A 21,107-nucleotide genomic window follows, 5' to 3' on the forward strand; every position below is an offset into this window, starting at 1 on the left:
TGATGGTATCTCTTTATCACTCTTCCGAATTCCCACAAAGAGAGAGCTGAGTAGCATGCGATGAGAAAAGAAAACAAAAACAAATGGAAAAAATGTGTGTGTTGTGGTCAAAGGCAAAGTCTTTCCTCTGCAGCCTTCAATTTAAGAAGTCTGTGGGCATGGATCTCTGCCAGTGTCATTAGCAGCAGTGATTCCCCGCTAACTGGTCCTGTTTCCTTTTCTAATGGATCACAGCACACCTATGTGTCTCATGTATGCCGCATTTGTCAAATTTCATTGTATATTTAGCTCTTGGTAATCTAGCAGTTGATCAAGAAACCCCACAAGTATTTGAAGATTACGGTAGCAATACGTTTATGAGGAAATAATGTATGTTGCTAGCATCCCTGTTTGAAAGCTACTAGTGAGGGTGTCTCTTGAAAATGCCATAAAGCAGTCTAATTTTCAAAGATCCCAGCACTTTTAGGAAACAGTGATCCTGTAAAGGTATCACCTGTTGAGCACACACAAAGCACCTGATGTTTTGAAAAATCTCACCCGTCAACAGTATGTAAAAGTGTGGTTTGTGCTTTTGTCCAGCTCTTAGACTGTCACACCTCCTTGTTGGGCAAAGCCCTATGCTGTAGCTCCATAGGAAAAGCTTGTCTCCGTATCCCTAAATGTAGGTTCACTATAGGAAACAGCCCTGGAGTTGTGCTGAACCTGTCTAAGCTGATCTGTTTTAGCCTAAGAGAGGGGATGGTGCATGGTCAGGGACACAGCCCAGGTCTCTGGAGACCAAGTGACCAACCTGGCATAGGCTTCCTGTGAAGTCGTTCTGTGTTCTTCTGCTACAGCTCTGCAAAATGAAAAAAAAATCCATGCCTTCCCTAACAGGAGCTATAGAAGGACCTAAGATTTAGTGAATAAAATAGAGACATCATTTAAAGCATTAAACAGAGAGACTTTTTCCCTCAAATCCTTTCCCACCCAAGTTCTGAGGAGGAAAATATGGATCAGTCAGCTGTTTTCTGAAATTCCTCTTGCCCTGACTCAGTTTTGGAAGAGAAGCTGATTCACGTCCAACTGTCTTGTGAGCATCCAGCATATCTTTTCCTTTTTCCGAGGGTGGATGGATAAATCGGTAGCTACTCCTCAGATAAAGTTAAAGGTCTGACTCCAGACACTGCACGTGCAAATGGTGTGGCAGGTTCCACCAGTTCCTTTGCCCTTTTGCCCTCTCCATCTCCATCTTGCACAGCTCTGTGCACAAGTTAACAAGCTGGATCTGGCTGAATGGAAACCTTCAAATATTATGGGAGTTTCTTTTTTTTTTAAATGGTTCCCATCATAACTTTTTTTTCCTTTTTTTTGTCTTTCTGAGAATAAAATGTTTCTAGGTCAGAATCCCTGTTGGTCTTGTGCCGGTTTTGGTGTTCAATGCTTATTAAAAAGTCACGAGTCTTTGAGGTTATTTTTTCCCCAGATCTTAATTTGTGTTAACAGATTTAGCTGATACTGAACCAGTTCTGCTCATAGGGGCAAGAACCAACTTCTGGAAATGATCCAGGTGTCCACGATGTTCGAAAGTAATTAGTTTTCCTCAAAGCCTTAGGCTTGAAGTGTTGATCTGATGAGTTTCAAAGGGACTTGACTTTCAGAAGGACAGGGTCAGCATTTTCTGAAGGAGGGGCTCTTCTGGGGAGGGTGTAAAGATGGGCACTTAAAATAAACCTACCACATCTGAGAATCTGGGGGGATTTAGGGTAGTATTTTATTTATTTTTGGTTTTCAGTAGGAAGCATGAATAAGAGCAAGGTGTTTGTGAAGTGCCAAAAGTATGCACTGCTATAATACTATATAACAAAAGGCATGATATCAGCAAGATGCTTGGCCTTAGGGCTGCAAACCTTCCCGTCTCCACTGATATTTTTAAAGGCCTTGTAAATTGGGCTCCATGCTGATCACAGCAGAGTAGATCACATCTTTTACCCTCTCATTTCCGGAAGCAGACACATTACAAGGGAACAAGCATCATATGATTTACACTATGTTCCTGCCTTAAACATTTTTTCCCTGTGACTGCCTCCCCTGGCATTCAGTTCCTTTAGGTCACTATCTACTGCGTGCCTATTTAATGCATGCATGTGGATTGTATTATTGAAGTTAGTGAGACTACAGACAGGCATAAGCCTTATCAGGATTGGAGTTAGAGACTGTAAACTTCCAGACAGGTACTAACTTTTAATGTAGCCACATACAGTTCCTAGCCCAATGACGTTTACAGTACTTCTATGAACTTTTGTGACCATTTTCTTTTCTTTTTACGAGGTAAAATGTGACCTGTTAGCCAAGAAGGTTATTACAGACTCCTTGTGTTTCTTGATGTTTTTTCCCAATCTCACGATTTAGTAAAAGTTGACTTAAAGCTAGATGATAGGTTGTTGGTTTTGGCTCTGAGAACTTGTCAGTGTCTTTGGCATAATTAATATATTGGACACAGATAAATGGCCACAGACTGGCAAGAGAGCTAAGTACTTAGTCCTGCATAGAAAGCATTGCAAGTTCTTTGATCTTTCCATGAGAAATGGTTTGGTACTCTTCACTGATCACTTACCTTGCAGGTTCAGTGAACCTATTCTAGGAAACTATATACAGAAAATACACAACACAATATGAAAACCTCCCTGGCTTGACAGTCCACTTCTGCTAAGCTCCTGCCAAGTACAGAGTGCTATTCCCTCTCATCCTGACAGCACGAGACAGTCAAAGGACTGTATTTGTATTTCTTTATGTGATTCTTTTGTTTTAACGTGCCCATTTGGAAGCTGGGCTGTGACACATGCTGTGGGGAGGCAAGGGTACAGTGTAGACCAATTCTTTTGAACCTTGGATTGCAGCACTCGTGACCTCACTCCCAGCGGCAGGGAAGCCAAGAAGCTGGCCTATAGTTTTCTCAGGTAAACCACGCACTGTTAAAACCATAAACACCACTGATCTTTTCTTCCTGCACCTTGGATGCAACTTTTTCATTTACCCTACTTAAGAATTCTTACTCTTAAATCTTTTGCAATTCACCTCTAAAACACAAAAGGAACATTCACACCTTCTTCCCCGCTCCATGGTGTCCAATTACAGAAACATACAATTAGGGATGTTAATGACAGATTATTAGGCATTAACCTATAACGCTGTGCTCCAATAACAGCAAAAATGGGTCACACTGTAGGTATAATTATCCTGCTTCTCCAATAACATGCCCTAGTCGTGCCTCTTTTCTGCGATATCCCTTGTATTTCAGTACAAAGCATGGGCAGCTCTAATTGTCTTGGAGCATGGTCTGGAGTGGATTGTTGAACTGGCTGGCACATGAGCCTGGCCTTCAAAAAGACTGAACAAACTAGGTAGCATCTTTGCAACTTAGGAGAAGAGCAAAAAAGGATTTAGGCACCTGCCTTTGTTACCTGCAGTTAGGAAGACAGACTCCATTTCACGGAGGGATAAACTGAGCCATGGCAGAAGGCTCCTCAGACAACGGGAACGGTGGCCTCACCATTTCTGTCTGCCTGGCACTGGGGTGGTGCAACAGTCTGTAGGGGAAGAGGGCATATAAAAGGGTGAAGGGGTGCAGGCAGGAGGAAAAGAAATGCAGTGCAGGCGAGCCTGCCAGATGAGACTCTGTAACTTAAGGGCACATGGGGAAGTAGACTGTGACAGTGGCGTACAGAAGATATATGAAGATACATAAATATATAGAAACATGCAAATGAGAGTGCCCAAGAGAGGATAAAAAGGAAACGAAACTAAAATATCTGTAGGCACCATGTCAGGCTTTGTACTAAGTGACCAAGCCACCTGCATTGTAGCATGTGCCCCAGATGTGATACAGCTACAAGAATAAGGTGGCTATTTAGAGTCCTTAATCACTCTATTGGCTACTTTCACTTTGTTTGTTAATTAGCTAGCAGCAAGGGCAGAGAATAAGTTTATCACAGTTTCCTGGCTTGCCAGTAATCTTCCTTATACATAGAGTTGTCCCTTCAAAGCATTTTAGCCAGGGTAAGTATACCTTTCTAGGAACTGATCCACAAGATGGCCCTTGAAGGGACTATTTCAAAGCTGGCTGAAAAGGTGTTTTACCTCCCTAAATGCCAAAATATGCCTTTTCAGTGCATCTAGAGAAGAACCACTGAGCAAAAGAGCATTACTTCTACTTTTCATTTGACTGTGAATTAAGCAAACTTCTTTTCTACAAGTTGCTGAGCTTTTGGTGAAGGCAGATCAGACATGCAAAGGCTTGGTATTTCTGAAAATGCTGTCAGGAGGCACAATTTGTGCTGTTACTTCTCAGAAATGAGGTAAATAATATGTTGAGACTATTTCTGTGAAAAAGGGGAAAATAATATGCTGAAATGACGATCCTGTTGAAACACTTCTGCTGTACTGTCCTCTCTTTGGTGACAATACCAATGATGAAGGTATTTTGTAGACAGTGAGTGTCAAGAAGCTGTCTCTAAATTGTTGTCCTGGCATGTTATTCATATAGAAATTGGCTCATACCCAGATGCCTTATGGATCTTAAAAGATCAATGGATGGGCAAGGGAGCAAGAATGTGAAATACAAGTGTGTGCTTGTGCTTGCATGTGGCTTGCTTGACATTACCCTCATCTCCTGTGACTTCCATGACTACTCGGGTGGCTTGCAGAAAAGCTGGACCTGGGGCCGACTCAAATCCCACCAGCCCAAGGGAGAATTTCGTTGCAGAAGGGTTAGGCAACAGTTCCAGCCTTGAAGTTAGATGCTCAGGTCTGTGTTCAGGCCTATTGATAAGTTTTAATTTAATTTAAGAATAGTCTTTTGCCACACATATTTAGTGTGTCATGCTGACACCTCAGGACTACACTGGTTCAAAGTGGTTTAAAGGCTCCCTGCTGCTTGTATTGGTGGCCTGGTAGTATATTGTCTTGGCCAGGTGTGTAGGCAGTGGCCCAAATTGAGATAGCCAGCAATGATCACACTGAATTTGCATGGATCAAGTTGCTTCTCTCTGATTTCAGAGCAATATTATCAGTTACTGTTTGGTCTGCAATAGCACTCAGAAGCTGGAGGTGCTGGTGGGGCTTGGTAGTGCCAGGGGGAGGAGAAGGAAGAGGAGAAAGAGGAAGAAATGCCTTCTCCAAAGAACCTGCAGCCCCAGCTCCCTCACTCAGGTCTGCGGCAAGTAAAGTGAATGTTTGTGGCTTGATGAAAATGCCCTTGCTTCACCGCTACCTGCTTTTGGTGAAGGTGCCCGAGACCAACGTCTGCACATGAATTTCAGAGACCAAAACAGAAAATCTGAATTTGCTGAAATAACGGAGGATCTCTTAAGCCCAGCCTATTTTTAGAAGATCCTCTGTGGAGAAAACAAAGTCTAATTAAAAACAGACTTTATTGTTGCAGTAACCCACCATTTCACATGTGACCCTGAGAGTCTTCTACCTCTCTGGGTTTGTTAAATCTTGTTGTTAACTGCCTGAGTCCTGCTTAGTTTCAAAGTCAGGCCTGAATACTACCTTCTTCACCATATCTTACTATTTTCAAGGCACAAAATGACCATCGCCCTTATTGGGAAGCTCTGCTCTTTAATATTTATTTTTAGAGAACACTACTTATAATGATTTAATGTCTCTTCTTTTGGTAACTGTAGGCTCAGTGTTTTTGTGTGTGCTAATCTCCACCTAATCTTTCTTACCGCTGCAAATATACCATGGGGGAAAAGATGTTTTTGCAGAACAGCGTAGCTTGGAAATTGTGCTTTTTTAATTACCAGCTGTGAAGAAATCTGTTTTTCCACCAGTTGACTTGCATACTTTTTAGTGGTATAACAGGTTCTGAGGGGAGATCTCCCCCACAGATAGCAATGTGATCTTCCCTCCTTAGGAGGCAATTGCACGTTGTATCTATAAAATTCTCCTAAATGCATTGTCTTACAGTTACTCCCTTTGTGGTGAATTAAGTCGAGGGGGTTTGGTCCTTCCCTTTAATAGCCTCTATGCTTTGCAGGCTCTAAGTAATTTTCAGAAAGGCTCAGGACAGGAGGCACGCCTCTGGGCATGTCTCTGCTTCCCTTCCCTAGCGAGCCACCTCCATGGCACTTCAGTGGAGCAGCAGATGGGAGCAGCAAAGACGGTTGGCCAGAGGGCAGAAATCCTAGTGATGAGTCCTCGCAGACAACAGCTCCTTACTATGTTTCAGTCTTCCACAAGCTGATACCATTAGTATCTCCAGTGTCATCATTCAGAAGTCTTCAGCAGCTGCATGTTTGAGCAGGATGCTCAAGGATTTGGATGCAACAACCAGACATCCATGCTGCAAGGGACAATCATGGCAGGGAAGGGGAGCAGCAGACCCCCTGTGAGGGATGCACTGGGCTCCAAGGACACCTCTGTCCTTGCTTTTGGAAGCTAACAGGGGATCGTGGGTTCAAAGAGAAGGTTTGCAAGGTCTTGAGAGGCTTGTTAGAATGCGTAGCTCTGAACCTCTTCCTGCAACATGCTGTCCTAGGACTGACTTGGGAAAACAGCTGAGAAACAAGTGGGAGGAGAGCGTCAAGGGCTAGCCTGGGGATGGGGTGGTCCAGCCTGCGGGCTTCCCACTGCGACCGAAAGCAAGCAATGGAGATACTCTCCCTGTTATGGCAATGAGGACTTTCGCAGAGCTGGTGTGGGCTGCGCGACTTGGGTGCACTTCAGCACCCCCCATCCCTGCCTCACCAGGACCAGCAACGGGCGATGGCTACAGGCAGGGGCAGCACATCAGGAGCAGCCGGGAGTGCTGCATGGGGCAGCAGTGCTTACCGGGATCACCGTTTCTCAGCTGCCAAGCTCCCTTGCCAGATGGCACTGTCTTGGCACAGCACTATCAGGGCACTTGCAGCCACTGACCTGCTGCGAGCAGAGGCAGTGATGAAAATGTGTGTGAGCACATGACCGATCAGCATGAAGCTCCTCTTACTTTCCATCCCCCTTGTTTGGGTGTGAGCAGACCATGGGACCTAACAAACCTCAAACCCGCTGAGAGTGAGTTGCAGAGGCTCTAATTTCTGCCCTTTGCTAGGCAGATCCCCTGAGCCTCAGTCAAAATCTCCTCACTGGTGCAAGAGCTCTGCGTCTTCCCACTTTTACTCAGCAAACTGCTGGCAGCACCCCCCACCCCCAGACATTTGCATTCAATTACCCTGAATTTCATCACAGAAAGCAAATTTTGCCTGGCTGCAACTTCGAAAGGGGCAAAACCAAATGCCATGGGTCACAGCCTATTACATCATCTGATCCGCTCTCCAGATTTACCACCTTTTTTTTTTTTCTCTCTGTTATGTGGTGTTGGTGTCAGATCCTCCTCCTGGCCTGATGGATCTTATGGAAAACTCAGTTTTTAATCAGATTTTGCAGTTTGGGGGGGGGGAAGTAATGTTATAAATTGTGATTTAAGGTAAGTTGCAAACACAAGCGGGTGAGCAGAAAGCTCTCACTGTCCTTGTGAAACGACTGCCACCATTTCTCTGTAAAGTTACACTTGTACTTCCTCTGCTGCAATTTCTCACGCTGCTTAAGTTGCCCAGAGGAAGTGAAGAAGAAAACTTGTCAGAAACAGATCAGGAGTGGGAGAGAGGATGACTGACTGTACCCATGGCCCAGTCTGGGGATTTTGGGGACATAAAAGAGACGTAATACCCATGTGCTTCTCAGGGTTTCTACCATTACCAGCCATCCATAAATCTGAAGTAAATAAAACAGTAAACTTAAATATTAAGAGCTCTTAACATCAAGGCAACTAGTTAACAAGCAAAGCCTTGGACTAAGGGATAGCATGCATTATGATTGAAAGCTAGTGCCGACAGGGCAGTACATGAAGGTTGTACCTGAGTTGCATTCATGGTTTCCCTTGGGCTAGAGGATGCAAGAGATGGCGTACGGGCATGTCAGCAGAGTGGTGAGCAGAGGGAGGCTGCCCCTGTCACCCTGACCCGGCCATGACAGGAAGGAGTCCTGACATTTGCCTCTCCACCCTCTCTAAACTGTGGTTGCCGGCTAAGCAATACCTGACTAATGCATACCTGAGGGATGCTAGAGGTGGTTTTCACAACAGGACTCAAACGGCCTTGCCCAGGTCACATTTCTGTAACTGGTTTGGGCCTTGGTTTATTAACCAGCTCTCGCTGAGCATAACACTTAAGTCACACCATCATGGCACATGGATCGAGGTGTGAAGCCTTTGGGATTAGAAATCCCGTACAGCTTCCCCAAGTATTGAGATGTCTATGTGCCTACATCAAAAAGTGCAGCCTTTTGGTAATCTTTCTTTTTTTTTTTTGCTTTCAAAATCATTCCTTCCTACCATCCCAGCTGCGAGAGAAGCAAAAGCATAAGCCGATACTTGGATGCTCAGTCAAGTCCCATCCTGCCACAGCCTGAAGCAATGTGCTACTCTCCTACTAACAACTCAGCTCAACTCCTACTAACCTGCTGTGGGCAGGAGCATTAGCTCAGACTCAGGCCACACGGTCCCCTTCTTACCCAAACCGTGGAAGCGTTCAGTAGATTGACTTTCTCAGAGGTGTTTCTTATTCTGCTGGGTCATTCATTCAAATGGCAAAATTGTGACTCATTAAAAGGGCAAGCTTGGGCTGGGGGGGTGCAGGAAGGAAGAAAAATAGCTTGCAAGAACTTTCCTGTTTATCCACGGCTTGGGAAAAAACCAACGCAACAGAATACACACACCCTGGCTCCATTATCTTTGCAGGCACAGGGCTGGCTTGGCTCTGTCCCTTACCACTCCAGGCCAAATCCAGCCCTGCAGCAAGCGTGTTTACTTTAGAGAAGTTTACTCGAGAGAGAAATCCAGCCCCCAGAGCCTGAATGCTCGCAGTGTGCGAGCGAGCGCACAGGCACCAGGAGCCCCCGTGACAATGTGCCGCAATGCTGGCCCCCGGCCACACTGGGGAGGTCATTTTCTTCTCTGCAATTAGTGAAGTGGTGGCATCGCTAAAAGAAGTTGAATAAACATATTCAACCCGGCTGGGTCCCCGGTTTGCTCTGTTCTCACCACCCTTCCTTCTGGGTGCGCGGTGGGGCCCCAGTAAGCAAGAGCCCGATGCCTCTGCACTGTGCTTTCATTCAGGCCTGGTTGGAAAAGGCTTTTAGGAAAGAGGAGGAGGGGGGAAATAACCCTTTAGCTTTCTTCTTTCACAACAAATGTCTTCCCTTTTGCTTTTCAGGGAGGAAAAATGCCAGCTTCTCTAAGAAAACTGCAGCAAATGGCTGTTTTCATGGGACTGTTCAGCGGTGGGGGATGCATCGTGATGTATAATCTTATGCAAAGTAAGTCTTGGTGCTGTTAGCAACCTTATTTCTCCTCTGCCCCTTTCATTTGCTTTTGTGTAGCGGGGAAAATAGCAGCATGCAAGATGTGAAAAGCACATGAACTTAAGGGAAGTGTGGCTGAGCCTCTGGGTTCTGCCTCCATGGGCTCTGCTTTGTTTAGCCCCAGGGCTGCTGCTCTCCCAAGTGCTGCTTGGGACGCATTTCCAGAGGTGGGTATTACAAAGGGAGCAGGCTGCTGTGGTCAGGAGAAAGTCTGGTTTCTGGGGGGTTTCTTGAGGGTGACGGCAAAGTGAAAGCTTAGGCAGTAATGCAGGTTTGGTTTCTTACTGAGATTTACAACTGGGCAGGAAAAGAGGACCATCTGTGAGAAGGTCTTAATGTCTAGCGGTTTTATCTGTAAATCTCTCTGTGGTGCTGGCCCTTAAACACAACGTGCCTATGAAGTGCTAAGACATCATTAGTTTCTCCTGAATGAAGGGCAGGTAAGAGCACTCAGCGCTGAGAAGACCAGAACAAGGAAAAAAAAGCTAGACAGGTGATGTTGCTGTTACAGACAGCTCTAGTTGCTACATGTCTTTGGCCAAGAATCCAAATTATTAGTCCAAATGATAGATGTTTATTTCTTCTAAAATTGTTTCTAGATATTTAGCATCAGACCAGAAATAGGCTTTGCCTCTCTTGGGGGGTGCTATAGGCCTCTTGGCCCTATGCCTCTCCCTTGCTGGTGCTATCAAATGACACTGCTTTTCACCTACCCTTATATCAGAGGATGCTGCCAGAAAAGCATAGCCAAGCCTGTTCCTCAAGCCCTCAGATAAGCTCTGAAACCTCCCCTTCATTTTACATGTATTAATAACAAATCAGACAAGGCTGGAAAGCAGGCTTTAATTTTAGGCAGCTCATGCCCTCAAGCTCTGGAGTACATGACAGATATATGATCCTCTTATGCTTTAAAATATTGAATCTAGTTTTAACAAGGACATTAGCATTTTTTAATTTTCATCTTCAGCATTGTTATCTAGAAATCTCTGGGGAAAAAAAAAGTCAACCCCTGCGCTATACAGAAAGTCAAAGGGCTCGTTGCCCACATCACTTAGCTGTGCAGTCAAGTGGCACAATGCGATGGCTGCTTCTTGCTGTGTTGCAGTATTGGTGGCCACTGAGTAGCTGTCTGGTAACTCGGTGACAAGCCAACTGGGCTGTTGAAAGGGCACTTTCTGCTGCAGAGTGTGTACTTCTGTAGCCTCCAACAGACAGGGAAGCCACACTGGCACCCTCCCTCCCTTGGCCCATGCCCAGGGCTATCCCAGTTCCTTCTGCCCAGTGCACAGAACTGGCCCATACTGGGGCCTGGGAGGAGCAAGTGGCTTCCATAGTGGTGGGAGCAGGGGGAGAGGGGTGCTTCCCTCCCCTTCCTTCAGGCTAAAGGGAAGTTTGCATGCGCGTGGGCTCTGTGAAAGCTTGAACAAACACGCAGGTAATTCTATTTCTACTCACTCTCTTTACCTCCACACCCTCCTCACAGGAGCAGTCGCCCCAGCCAACCCCAGCATCCTTTCAGCACTCCTACTGCAAATGCATGGACAAATGGATTATTCTGCCATTTTATGTCCGATACACAAGATGCTAACAAGGAACAGCTGAGAAGGAGCACTAGGAAACTCGAACCTGTTTCCCCTCCAACCTGCAGGATGAGCACAACATACTTTTAACATGATCTGTAGGCACTAAAGGGCTGCAACCCCTTTTGCTGGAGCTCCTTAGGATGGCCCAGGGGGCAGGGGAGGACCAGCACAGGCTGCAGCCTAGCAAAGCTGTTTCTATGCCAACTGGATGCTGCCTGCTCACAGGGGATGACTATAATTAGGGAGAGGGGGCAGCATCCTTCTGCCTCATGCTCTAAGAGTAATACCGACAGGCAAGAGATCAGGTAACAAACCTTACACCTTGTTTTAAACTCCTCTGAAGGTGAGAGTAAAGTTGCCAGATTAGGATTTTCACATGTGCACACTCTTAGCTTGACTCTGCCCTTCTTGATGTCAAGAGAGTGAAGTTAGGCTGGCATGAAGCACATCTAGAAATCCCAGCAGGCAAGCCTTAAAACTGTTTATAAGCAAGTCTCTGCTTCCATAAGGAGGGTCGGCACGTTTCCAGCCTCACAGCTCTGCATTGTCCATTAGTGACCACTGCACAGCATTGCCCAGCTATACATAGCAACCAGACATTGATAAATAGCGATTTACCACAATTGTCCTCCATATGCCAACACTGCAGCATCCAGGCTGCTGTGCTATTGTTGCTGCTTGACCATTAACTCTAATGGCACTTCTTTGTGCCTCCCTTTTAATGCATCCATCAGTAGAGTTGCAGCTTCATGGCTGCCGCTTGAAAAGCTGTACCAAGACCACAGCAAGAGTTTCACAGCAGCAGCAGCTGTTCCTGTCTCACACCAATGTCTGTGAAATATTCTCCATTCTTAAAGCATTTTCTGTACCTCCTTTAAAAAAAAATGAATTGAATTACCTTCAGAACATTTTCAGGTATTCATCCTTATGCTTTTTTTCTTTTTTTTTTTTTCCTTCTTTTTTTGTTCCTTTTAGATGACATACAAACATATGAAAAGCAGGGAGACACAGCCATAGGCCGAACTGTATATCAGTATGGAATAAGCTATATTCAGAGCCCTCTTCACTTAAATGAGCTGAATAACATTACAGTTCAGCACTGCTGCTCTGATGTAAGGGTGTGTTTCCTCCTTTAGCCAGAATTCTCCTAATTAATAGTTTGGACTGTTTTTCAGGGAGGGTGTGGTAGCCTGGAGGAAATGTCTTTTTCTTTTTTTTACTTATGTTTTGATTTTAAGTGGGCAGTTTCCTCACTACCCTGTTTCTATCACCTAGAAAGTTTTGCCAGGACCCAGTATTACCAGCAGGCTTTGGAGCAACTGAACAGCAATCCTGATGCCCTGGAAGCCCTGGGTGCCCCCCCTCTTAAGGTTCACAACATCCGACTGACAGATGGGAGTAATCGCGTGGACACAGAAAGAGCACAGGTAACGCTGGGGAGGTGGTGTCACAGGGTGGCTTCTCAAGGCATCCGGTGACGAGAGATCAGCCGGGGGATTTTCAGGAGGTCACGAGTCACTTGGGGGCACTGGAAGGCAGTAGGATGGGATGCCAGTTGATTTGAAAGAGGAACCAATTTCCAGAGCATAAATCTATGCTCTAATGTGAGGGACTAGAAGCAGCAAGAGCAGCATCTTCGTGTTGTGCTATATGGGCACATCACAGAATGCCAAGGGACCTCCCAGGCCAGTCGGTCCCCCTCCTGCTACCGTAAACCACAAAAGCATTTTCAGAAACATATCAGATCCAGTTTTAAAATAGCAGTTGCCTCCCTGTCCCCCCGGATACATCCCATGCTAATTTTTAAAGCTTTGTCCAGAACGGTGTTTTATAGCTGCTTATGAGATATGCTGTGGTACAGCACAAATGGTGTCATTTTTAAAAGCACCTGTAAGTCTGTCCCATGGAGGGCAGCTGCTGGGTGCGGAGCTGAGCGCTGGGGTTACGTAGTGACTGGAGAATGCTGCGCTGGGTGCTGAAGTGTTGCACAAGGCTGCCTTGCATCAGCCCAGGGCTGGGCCAAAGCAAACCTTGCAAACACAAGTCCGCTTCCACTCTGGGTTGCTGCCTGAAAAGGACTTTCCATCAGTGTTTTTACCCCTTAATCCAGGACTGGCTGCCCTTCCCTGGTTTTGCTAGCGATGCAAAATGTCCCTAGAGACCTCTCCAGGCAACTCACTGAGGGATGTCATCAAATTTGACTCATTTTGTCCCTCCTGGTGACTAGTTTTGAGTTCTAGGGATCAAGCAAGGGCAGTAAGGAATGGAGCAGATGGTGCAGTGAAGGAGAGAGGCTGTCAGGGCAAGAAAAAAATCGACCTTCAACCAGCTCACACAAAATTCTACTTTCTGTCTTGCTGCAGCCAGGCTTCACCCATGCGACACCATAGGCCAAAACATTTCCCTGGTTTTACAGATTTAACCAGGCAACATATCCAAAGACAAAAATGTGGGGAAAACACACAACCTCTTATGCTGATTGAAAAGGAGAACCTGTCCCACCGATATGTTCCTGTGTCACTGTTTAAGAATGCTGGTTGCTCAGGTGACTCAGGGTGAAGTCAACCCCTGCCTTCTGCCGACCTCACCCAGGACACAAACCACCAACTTTCTTCTCTGCTTTTTCATGCTCCTGAGCATTCATGTTCTCATGAAATAAACTAGTTAATCATCATTAATGATTATATCATAGATCAGTTTACTGGCTTCACAACATTCCCAGCTACTGGGCCTGTTGGAGAACCCCTGGCATTTTCCCTTTGTGATTGCAGTACCACCAGCAAACACTACACCTGAAACATTTCTTTTATTCAAATTTTCGACCAAGTGCAATTAGCTGTGGTCAGTGCTGCAGCTCCTAGCTTTGTTTATTAAACAACTGAGTGGAAGAATTTGTGACACTGACAAAAATCATTGAACATCTCATTGCCTTGATGCATGTTAATGGACTGATCTATAGAGGATCTCAACCTACAGGCTTGTTAAGGTTATGGGAAGCTCTAGCACAGTGCAGGTCACCTCTGGATCACCATGCATTCTGGTAAGGAAAGGTGTTTGCTCATAAATAATTCAGAGAGTGAGTGGTTTTCCCTGGGGCTTGCAGCTGTAACACAGTACATTCTTTCAGCAGAGAGAGATTAATGTATGGCAGAACAGGCATACTTGTATAGCCACGCACACCTTAGCCATTAGAAAAGCTTAGTAAAACTCTGAAATATGTTAAAAAAATAAAATTAAATTAAAAGGGAGGGTTTGTGTCTTTGACTGTAGAAGCAGTACATGTCCATTTCAGTAACATGCTTCACTGAATCTTTAACATACTTTTACATCTGCAGATAAAGTTACCGGTATCTGGAACAAAGTCAGCGGGGTACCTCTACATTAACTCAGAGATGGACCACTCCCGTCAATGGTGCGTACTGGGGGAGGTGCTGGGAGAAATATATAGACGCAAGGAGAGAAGTGGCAGGAGAAAAGAGTGGAGCAGGATATTTGTGTTAGTAATCCATGCTGCTGAGATCATGCACACAAAGGAAGAGGAAATTCATGTCTGAAGGTCTTGTGAAAGGTTATTACCGTCATTATGACAAAAAATGTAAATTAGTTGAGAAATCTATTGAATTCATCCCTATGAATACAAACAGAACAACAACATGAGCCATTAATTTGTGTGAAATGTGTTCTGCAAACTACAGCTCAGTATCTATACAAATACTGTGAGCCAAGGTAACATATTTTCCCCTCCCACCCCTCCTCCCCAAGAAGGTGCAAGGCCATTGAACAGCAGTCCTAACTCCAGTCTAGTATTATGTATTGCAGTAGGGGAAATTCTTACACATTACCTCAGAGCCTATCAAGGTGAGCTAAAAATTATGCAGGAATTTTTTCAAGCTATCTAATAAACACAGTCTTTATAATTTAAAAAAAAGTGCTAGAACAGATATATTACAGTAGAAGGATGCTCTGACTCCACATCATGTAGTAGCAATTTTACATTTTTGTAGTACTGAAGCTTGAAAACCTCCCTTGTCAAGGGTAAACTGTTTTGTAGAGCTAAGCAAAGAATTATTACATGAATTCAAAGTCCACCTTCCATTGCAAAAGAGGAAATATCAGTAGATGGAAACCTCCTCACATGTACTTGTTCTTGGGCGTTTGTTAGGCACTTCTGTTAGCTCTATCTAGAAACCCAAAGCTACAACATTTTTTCTCGGCTGCCACTAGCCATATGGTAATGTTTTCTTTTCATAATTAGGTGAGCATGACTTACTGGATTTCTCTTCTGAATAACTATGGGAAGGAAGGTGTAAAATGATGGGAGGGAGGCACTAGGCTGGGACTTGAGAGACTCAGGGCCAGGCCTGGTCTCCTCCCTAGCGACCAGAGATACCCCCAGAGGTCCCCAGCCACCTTTCTTGTACACCTACACTTCCCTGGGGGCCTGGGCTCTGATCTTCTCACTGCTCCTTATCCTCTCCTCACAGATGCAGGGAAGTAACAGTTCCCTCCCATTTCACTGGGTTACTCTGAGGATAACTGAAGATTGCAAGATGTTAAACTACGGCAGTAGTTGAAGTGCATACGTATCTCTCAGAATTTTGTTTTTAAAATGAGGTCTCCATGCATTTCTGCAAGCACAAAAGGAAAAAATAAAATGCATCTTCTGTAAAAGGGTTTGTGGCAGACAAACCTGTCAGACTCAACCATCTCCACCTACATGCAAGGTTCTGTGGACAGCTGCACTTGGGGCTAGGCAGGACTTGGTGTCCTTGCACCTGGCTGAGGAACTAAGTAAGAGTAAAATGGCTCATTCCCATCTGCTCTGTGAAGAGGAGCTCCTGAAGTCCCCAGCAGGAATAACAAACATGTAAGCAGGCCATTCTGGTGGGGCTCTGCAGAGTGTGCATGTGGGCATTTCCATTGGAGACCGGGGAGGCAACCAGACCACTACAGACACAGTGAAATGACACCAGGAGGTGAGCGCTCTGTGCAAGAGTAGTTGAGGCTGCTAAGCCACTGAAATGCTTCAGACTCTGAGCATGCAGTCTGTCCATAGTGGTTTATTTATTTATGTGGTTATTAAAAAAGGAGCAACTGAAAAAAACTGAAATCTGGGTACATGAGCTGGTTTGGACCTGGAGTAGGAGGCATTCACTCAGGCGCAGGCAGTGCAGGGATGGCGAGGGCACCCAGAGACAAGGGCGACCAAGGCACCAGTCCTGCAAAATGACGCTTGCCTGCCCTGAAGCGAGTGGAGGGAAGGGCTGAGACCCTGGGCCACGCTGAGGGGAGCAAGCAGTTGCTCCTTCAAGCCCTGTTACAAATGAGGCAGTTACTCGTCCCAGGTCGGATGGAGGCAGAGGGCTGGCGAGCGAAGAGGCCTGCCACAGACCCATTGCACAGAGGTGTGGCAGCCTAATTACCTAATTGTATGCACTCAGCACCGACTCCAGCAAAAGCAGAGCTGGGTGAGCGCCAGGAGCTTTTGAAAAAAATCCTTAGTACCCCAAAATAATAGTCCTTCCCAGCTGGAAAAGCAGCGTGAGCAGTCTCACAGAAGTGGGTTTGAAGCAGAGCTTAGAGGAAGGAAAAGGCTTCCCCTCAGTCTCCAACAAACACAGTTTTCCTTCTCTTTTGAGTAACTACTGTCGTACCGTGTCAGGGTTTCAGCAGTCACATTGAGCGATCACACAGTGTTCAAACTCCTCCAAGCCAGGATAATCCCTTAGCAACACAGTCTGGCTCCACGGCTGGAGAGGAGCAGAGCAAGGAATGCACCAGCAGGACGGAGAGGAAGAAAGGCACTGGGTCGGGGGAGGAACGTCCTATCTAAAAATAGCTGGCAGGATTTTATTTGAGTTGCAACAAATAGGAACACGCATCCCAGACCTTTAAATCTGGACTGTGCTATGCTATTAGGGAAAACAGCTTTCAGAAGCTGGCACTTGCAAACCAAGGTTTAAAACACTTGAGAGAATTTTTAAAAGCAATGAATGCATGGAATGATTTGTTTCTCCGTGCCAGCTGTTTCTACACTGACTTTACTACTGACTTTACTACTATATTAAAAGTGGTTGAAACAAGTTAAAAATCTCTTTTGGTTTGTGTCAGCTGGTGCCTTCAGGATGTCACCTTGAAACTGCAGGATGGTCAGAGTATTCCCGTTTACCACTCCCCCGTGGAAAGCATTGGTGTGCAAGAAGGCTAAAAAGTCAAAGGCAGCTGCTTCTCCACCTCCTGTTGAGCTGAAGGAGCCATTAATCGATTGCATCCCACTGTGTCCGTGAATGTACACAGTTGTCACAAGTGACAATTTCACTTAAGTGAGTGCTCTCAAGACAATTTTCTCTCTCTGACTGACCTCATCATTGTCATAATTGTAATTTCTTTCTTTTGCTGGTTTATTCATGTGTTCAGCAGAAGCCTAAAATAAATATCTTGCAAAAGACTTGCTGTCCCAGAGAAGTCATGTGTTATGCCCTGTGTGTGCTGATGTTATGAATTTGAAATAAATAAACAAACTGCCAGGCAACTGAACTTTTCTACAATTGCAGACCAAGGTCAGGACAGTTGCGATGCTCTGTCATGGCTAGAAGACTAACTCAGCTTCTCAAAGTGATTCCCTTGCTGCTTTGGTTTTCCCCCATTTTTCAACAAGTTGTTACCTAAAGCAGGAGGGACAAAGCAGCGAAGGTGGACCTCAGCAGCAGCCCTCTCCAATCCTAATGAATAAGCCACATATTGGGTAGATTTGCACCCTCACAGTTATCATTAAAAAGCTCATGGGATAGCCAAGGATGCTCATCGTAACCTAGGAATTCCAGGAAGAGACTTGCTACTCACGCTGCTTACGCTGAAGGTTACTCAGAAGAAGCCACTGCTTCACACCAGCACTGTCCGACACAAGTTCAGGAGAGCACATTTACTTAGAGAGGAAAACACTCAGGAGGTGCAGAATGGGTAAAACATTGTCATGGTTCACTCTGACTGCAACAAGAGATTTTTGACTGTGCCTTGATTCTGTCAATCAGGTAGAGACTTGCCCGTCACCAGAAGCAGGTTGAGGAATAAACAGAAAAAAACCCCAAACCACCCACACAATTTCCACCCCTGACCCCAAACTGCACATTTGAACAATTGCAAAGCCTAAGGCACAGTCTGAGACAGACACAAGTAACTCTCCTGCCTTCATACCTTGAAGTAACATGTGAGCCATTAAGAATGTCCAGAAGAAAGAGTATTTTGGATTTATTGTAACGGAGCAGCTTGATCAAGCTGCAGCTAGGGAGAGCCCAGAGCTTATACCCTCAATTCCCTTCCCCCCACTCCCCACACTCCATCTCGATATCAAAATTTGAGTCCTAGAAATCCACCAAAGGCACAGGCAATGCAAAGCTTTTCAAAAGTAACAAGCATTAGATAGGGAATAGAGAGCTGGAGCAAAGAATTGTTAAAGACCAGCGAGCATTTTCCTGCTCAATGATGACCCAGCAAACTGGGCGAGGTGGCTTTTGAACAAGTCTGCAGAGCAAATGCCAAAGCAAATGGAGGGAGAGGCTGACTAGAGGACCACAGCAACAGCATCTGTGACAAAAGGTTTTAGAAGGAAAAAACAAAACAAAACCAAACCATACTTGAGATTTAGTTTGGGACTTACAGAGACCTGATCCAACCCACATGAATGCCCACTACACCAGGGCAAGGATTAGGATGCATCAAGGAGAGACACTGTGTCCCACCTTTTAGATTGAAATTGCCGTGATCCGGTTTCACAAAACAAAATACAAACCGTGTGATTTAAAAACATTAGCCTTGCACTGCTGCAGCCCACCTAGCAAGAAAACCTCCTGGGAGATGTGGAGATCTCCCAGCCACCTGGTGTCTCAGAGTTTGGGCAACTCTGGCTTTTGGTCACTGAAGAAGTTTGATGATGAATCAAACAGTTGACAAGGAAAAGCCAAACCAACCACTTCACATCCATCACTTATCACTTCTCTGGCTGCAGCTTTGACTCATTACCAATCTCAAAAGAAGCTGTGGTTGTTGAGAGCAACCCCGGCGCATGTACTCCCTATGTCTGTGCTAGAGGCATCTAGCACATGCTGCCACACACCTGCCTTTTGTTACCGCTGCACGCTTAGTAAGCCTGGGACCTGCAGTGGCTGCAAGGTATACAAATGTCCAGGAAACCTGGTGCAACCAGCCCAGCCTGCAACACAATGCTTGCTCACCACCCTCCTGTCTCTTGAGCCAGCATGCACAATATCCCTGGTCTGGCTTCACAAATTGCTGCACCACAATACCACTGCCTGCCCTGGCTCTAACCCTGGTTATCCCAGGCCTGAGGGACATATACGCCCCCCCCCAACATTACCAGTAACACACTGGAGATATAACTACCTCGCTTGGGGGAAGCGGAGCTTCTGAACAAGTTGTGTCTTTCATTTCCCCCCTAGAGACCTAACAGAGCACCCCTTTAACTTTAGGCACTCCTGATCATCCTAACCAAACCATGAGTTCATCAAAGCTGTGAGAATGGGCAGTATCATCATATCATACCAAGGTTTCTCTAAATCAACTATTTAAACCCGGAGAAGGAAGAAGGCAATGGGTGGAGCTGGAAACCAGCAGATGGGTGGAGGGGGACAAGAGAAAAGTCACATTCCAATCCCTGCTTTTGTTTTACTACCTAACAGCAAACGCAGAATTCCTGACCTCTTGACCTTGAAGAGCCTCAGGAGCCACTTCCTCTCCATATTTGAACTCTTTTAAGATGCACATATTCAAAGGGAGAAAAAAGAAGCAAGCTGGTGCATGCAGTGCCAAGCTGCTTTGGCCACGTGGCTCCCATTAAGCACACCACAGCTCACGGTGGCTGCTTTCAGAGCGGACACAGGTGCAGCAGGAGCAGCCAAGAGAGCTGGAGCATGCCAGGAAGATGGGGAAAGCAAAGGTCTCAGAACCACCAGCAGTTGCTGAAAGCCCAAATAGCTTCAAGAGGGCACCTGGGCATCCCTCTTCCCCTTGCGGTCTTTTCTTCTAAGGAACACTGGAGCAGATTAGGTTGTATTTAACTTCATTAGGTCATTGAAACGCTAATTCGTTACAATTACATTGTGTTGCCTGTCGCTCAACACCACTCTGGACAATAATTTCATTTTTATTGAGAAAATATTCATCTTTTGATAAAAGACCCTAAACCCCCCAGTTAAACTCCTTTAGAAAGCCATTCTTTTCTAATCACAGAACAGTTAAGGTCAGGAGGAGCCTCTGGAGATTGTCTAGCCCAATTGCCTCACTCATGGCAGGGTCAAGTAGAGCAGATTGCCTGGGACTGTATCCGGTCAGGTTTTGAAGATCACCAAGGATGGAGATTCCACAAGCTCTGGACAAACTGTACCAGTATTCAACAATTCTCACAGTAAAAAAAGCTTTTTCTTATGTTTAAACAAAATTTCCTGTGTTTCAGTGTGTGCCCATTGCCTCTTGTCCTGCCATCGGGCACCACTGAGAACCTGGCTCCATCCTCTTTACTTTTCCCCTACAGGTATTTATACCCATTGATAAGATCCCTCCCCAGGCCTTCTCCTCCAGGCTGACAATCCCAGGTCTCTCAGCCTCATTTACAGGTGCTGCAATCCTTTAATCATTTTCAGTATGTTAAATAATTTCTTTTAAATTGGCTTGAAAATTTGCATAGTTCCTTCGCCTGTTGTTGGTGTGGTTAAAACAACCATCTTCATGACCTTTGCTGGATTGCATGTTTGTTCCTTACTCTCTAGTTTGATTTTAATAGCTTCTGCCAGGCAGTCATCACCCTCAAGGAAACTATCAAGGCAGCAGGCTGTTCAGGGCGAGAACTTAATTTACAACCGAGGAGCAACAAATATTGCTTAGCACACTGTTACAATGCTTGCATCTATTTGAGTTGGACCTGACTAGCACACAGGAGCTATACAAAATGGTAAGCAGGCTGATATGTTCTCTTTAGAGTATGTTTCTCTAGGTAGTAATATGGTTTTGTCCAACTTATGGGCCTGTCAGTTCACTTCCTAGCTTGGGCAGATGTCTTGCATCGACAGGGAACGTGATTCATTTGGATTCACCTCCCATTTAGAAATGAGGATGCATCCAGTT

At 45.4% G+C, this 21,107-nt stretch overlaps 1 protein-coding gene across 3 annotated transcripts in view; it reads left to right on the plus strand.

The window, feature by feature from the left end:
- Positions 1 to 17,418, plus strand: part of LOC128145476 (cytochrome c oxidase assembly factor 1 homolog) — a 53,027-nt gene extending 35,609 nt beyond the window's left edge. For 2 of the 3 annotated variants that reach the window (XM_052795633.1, XM_052795624.1), the window contains 4 exons: positions 9,240 to 9,342; positions 12,246 to 12,397; positions 14,306 to 14,382; positions 17,082 to 17,418. In XM_052795633.1, coding sequence (XP_052651593.1) covers positions 9,249 to 9,342; positions 12,246 to 12,397; positions 14,306 to 14,382; positions 17,082 to 17,178 — 420 coding nt within the window. In that variant the 5' untranslated portion in view covers positions 9,240 to 9,248 and the 3' untranslated portion in view covers positions 17,179 to 17,418. Of the gene's footprint in view, positions 1 to 5,037; positions 5,202 to 9,239; positions 9,343 to 12,245; positions 12,398 to 14,305; positions 14,383 to 17,081 lie in introns of all 3 variants that reach the window. The other variant, XM_052795642.1, reaches the window with a different exon arrangement.
- Positions 17,419 to 21,107: the final 3,689 nt, after the last annotated feature.

Source organism: Harpia harpyja, chromosome 1, assembly GCF_026419915.1.
Source record: "Harpia harpyja isolate bHarHar1 chromosome 1, bHarHar1 primary haplotype, whole genome shotgun sequence".
NCBI classification, from domain to species: domain Eukaryota; kingdom Metazoa; phylum Chordata; class Aves; order Accipitriformes; family Accipitridae; genus Harpia; species Harpia harpyja.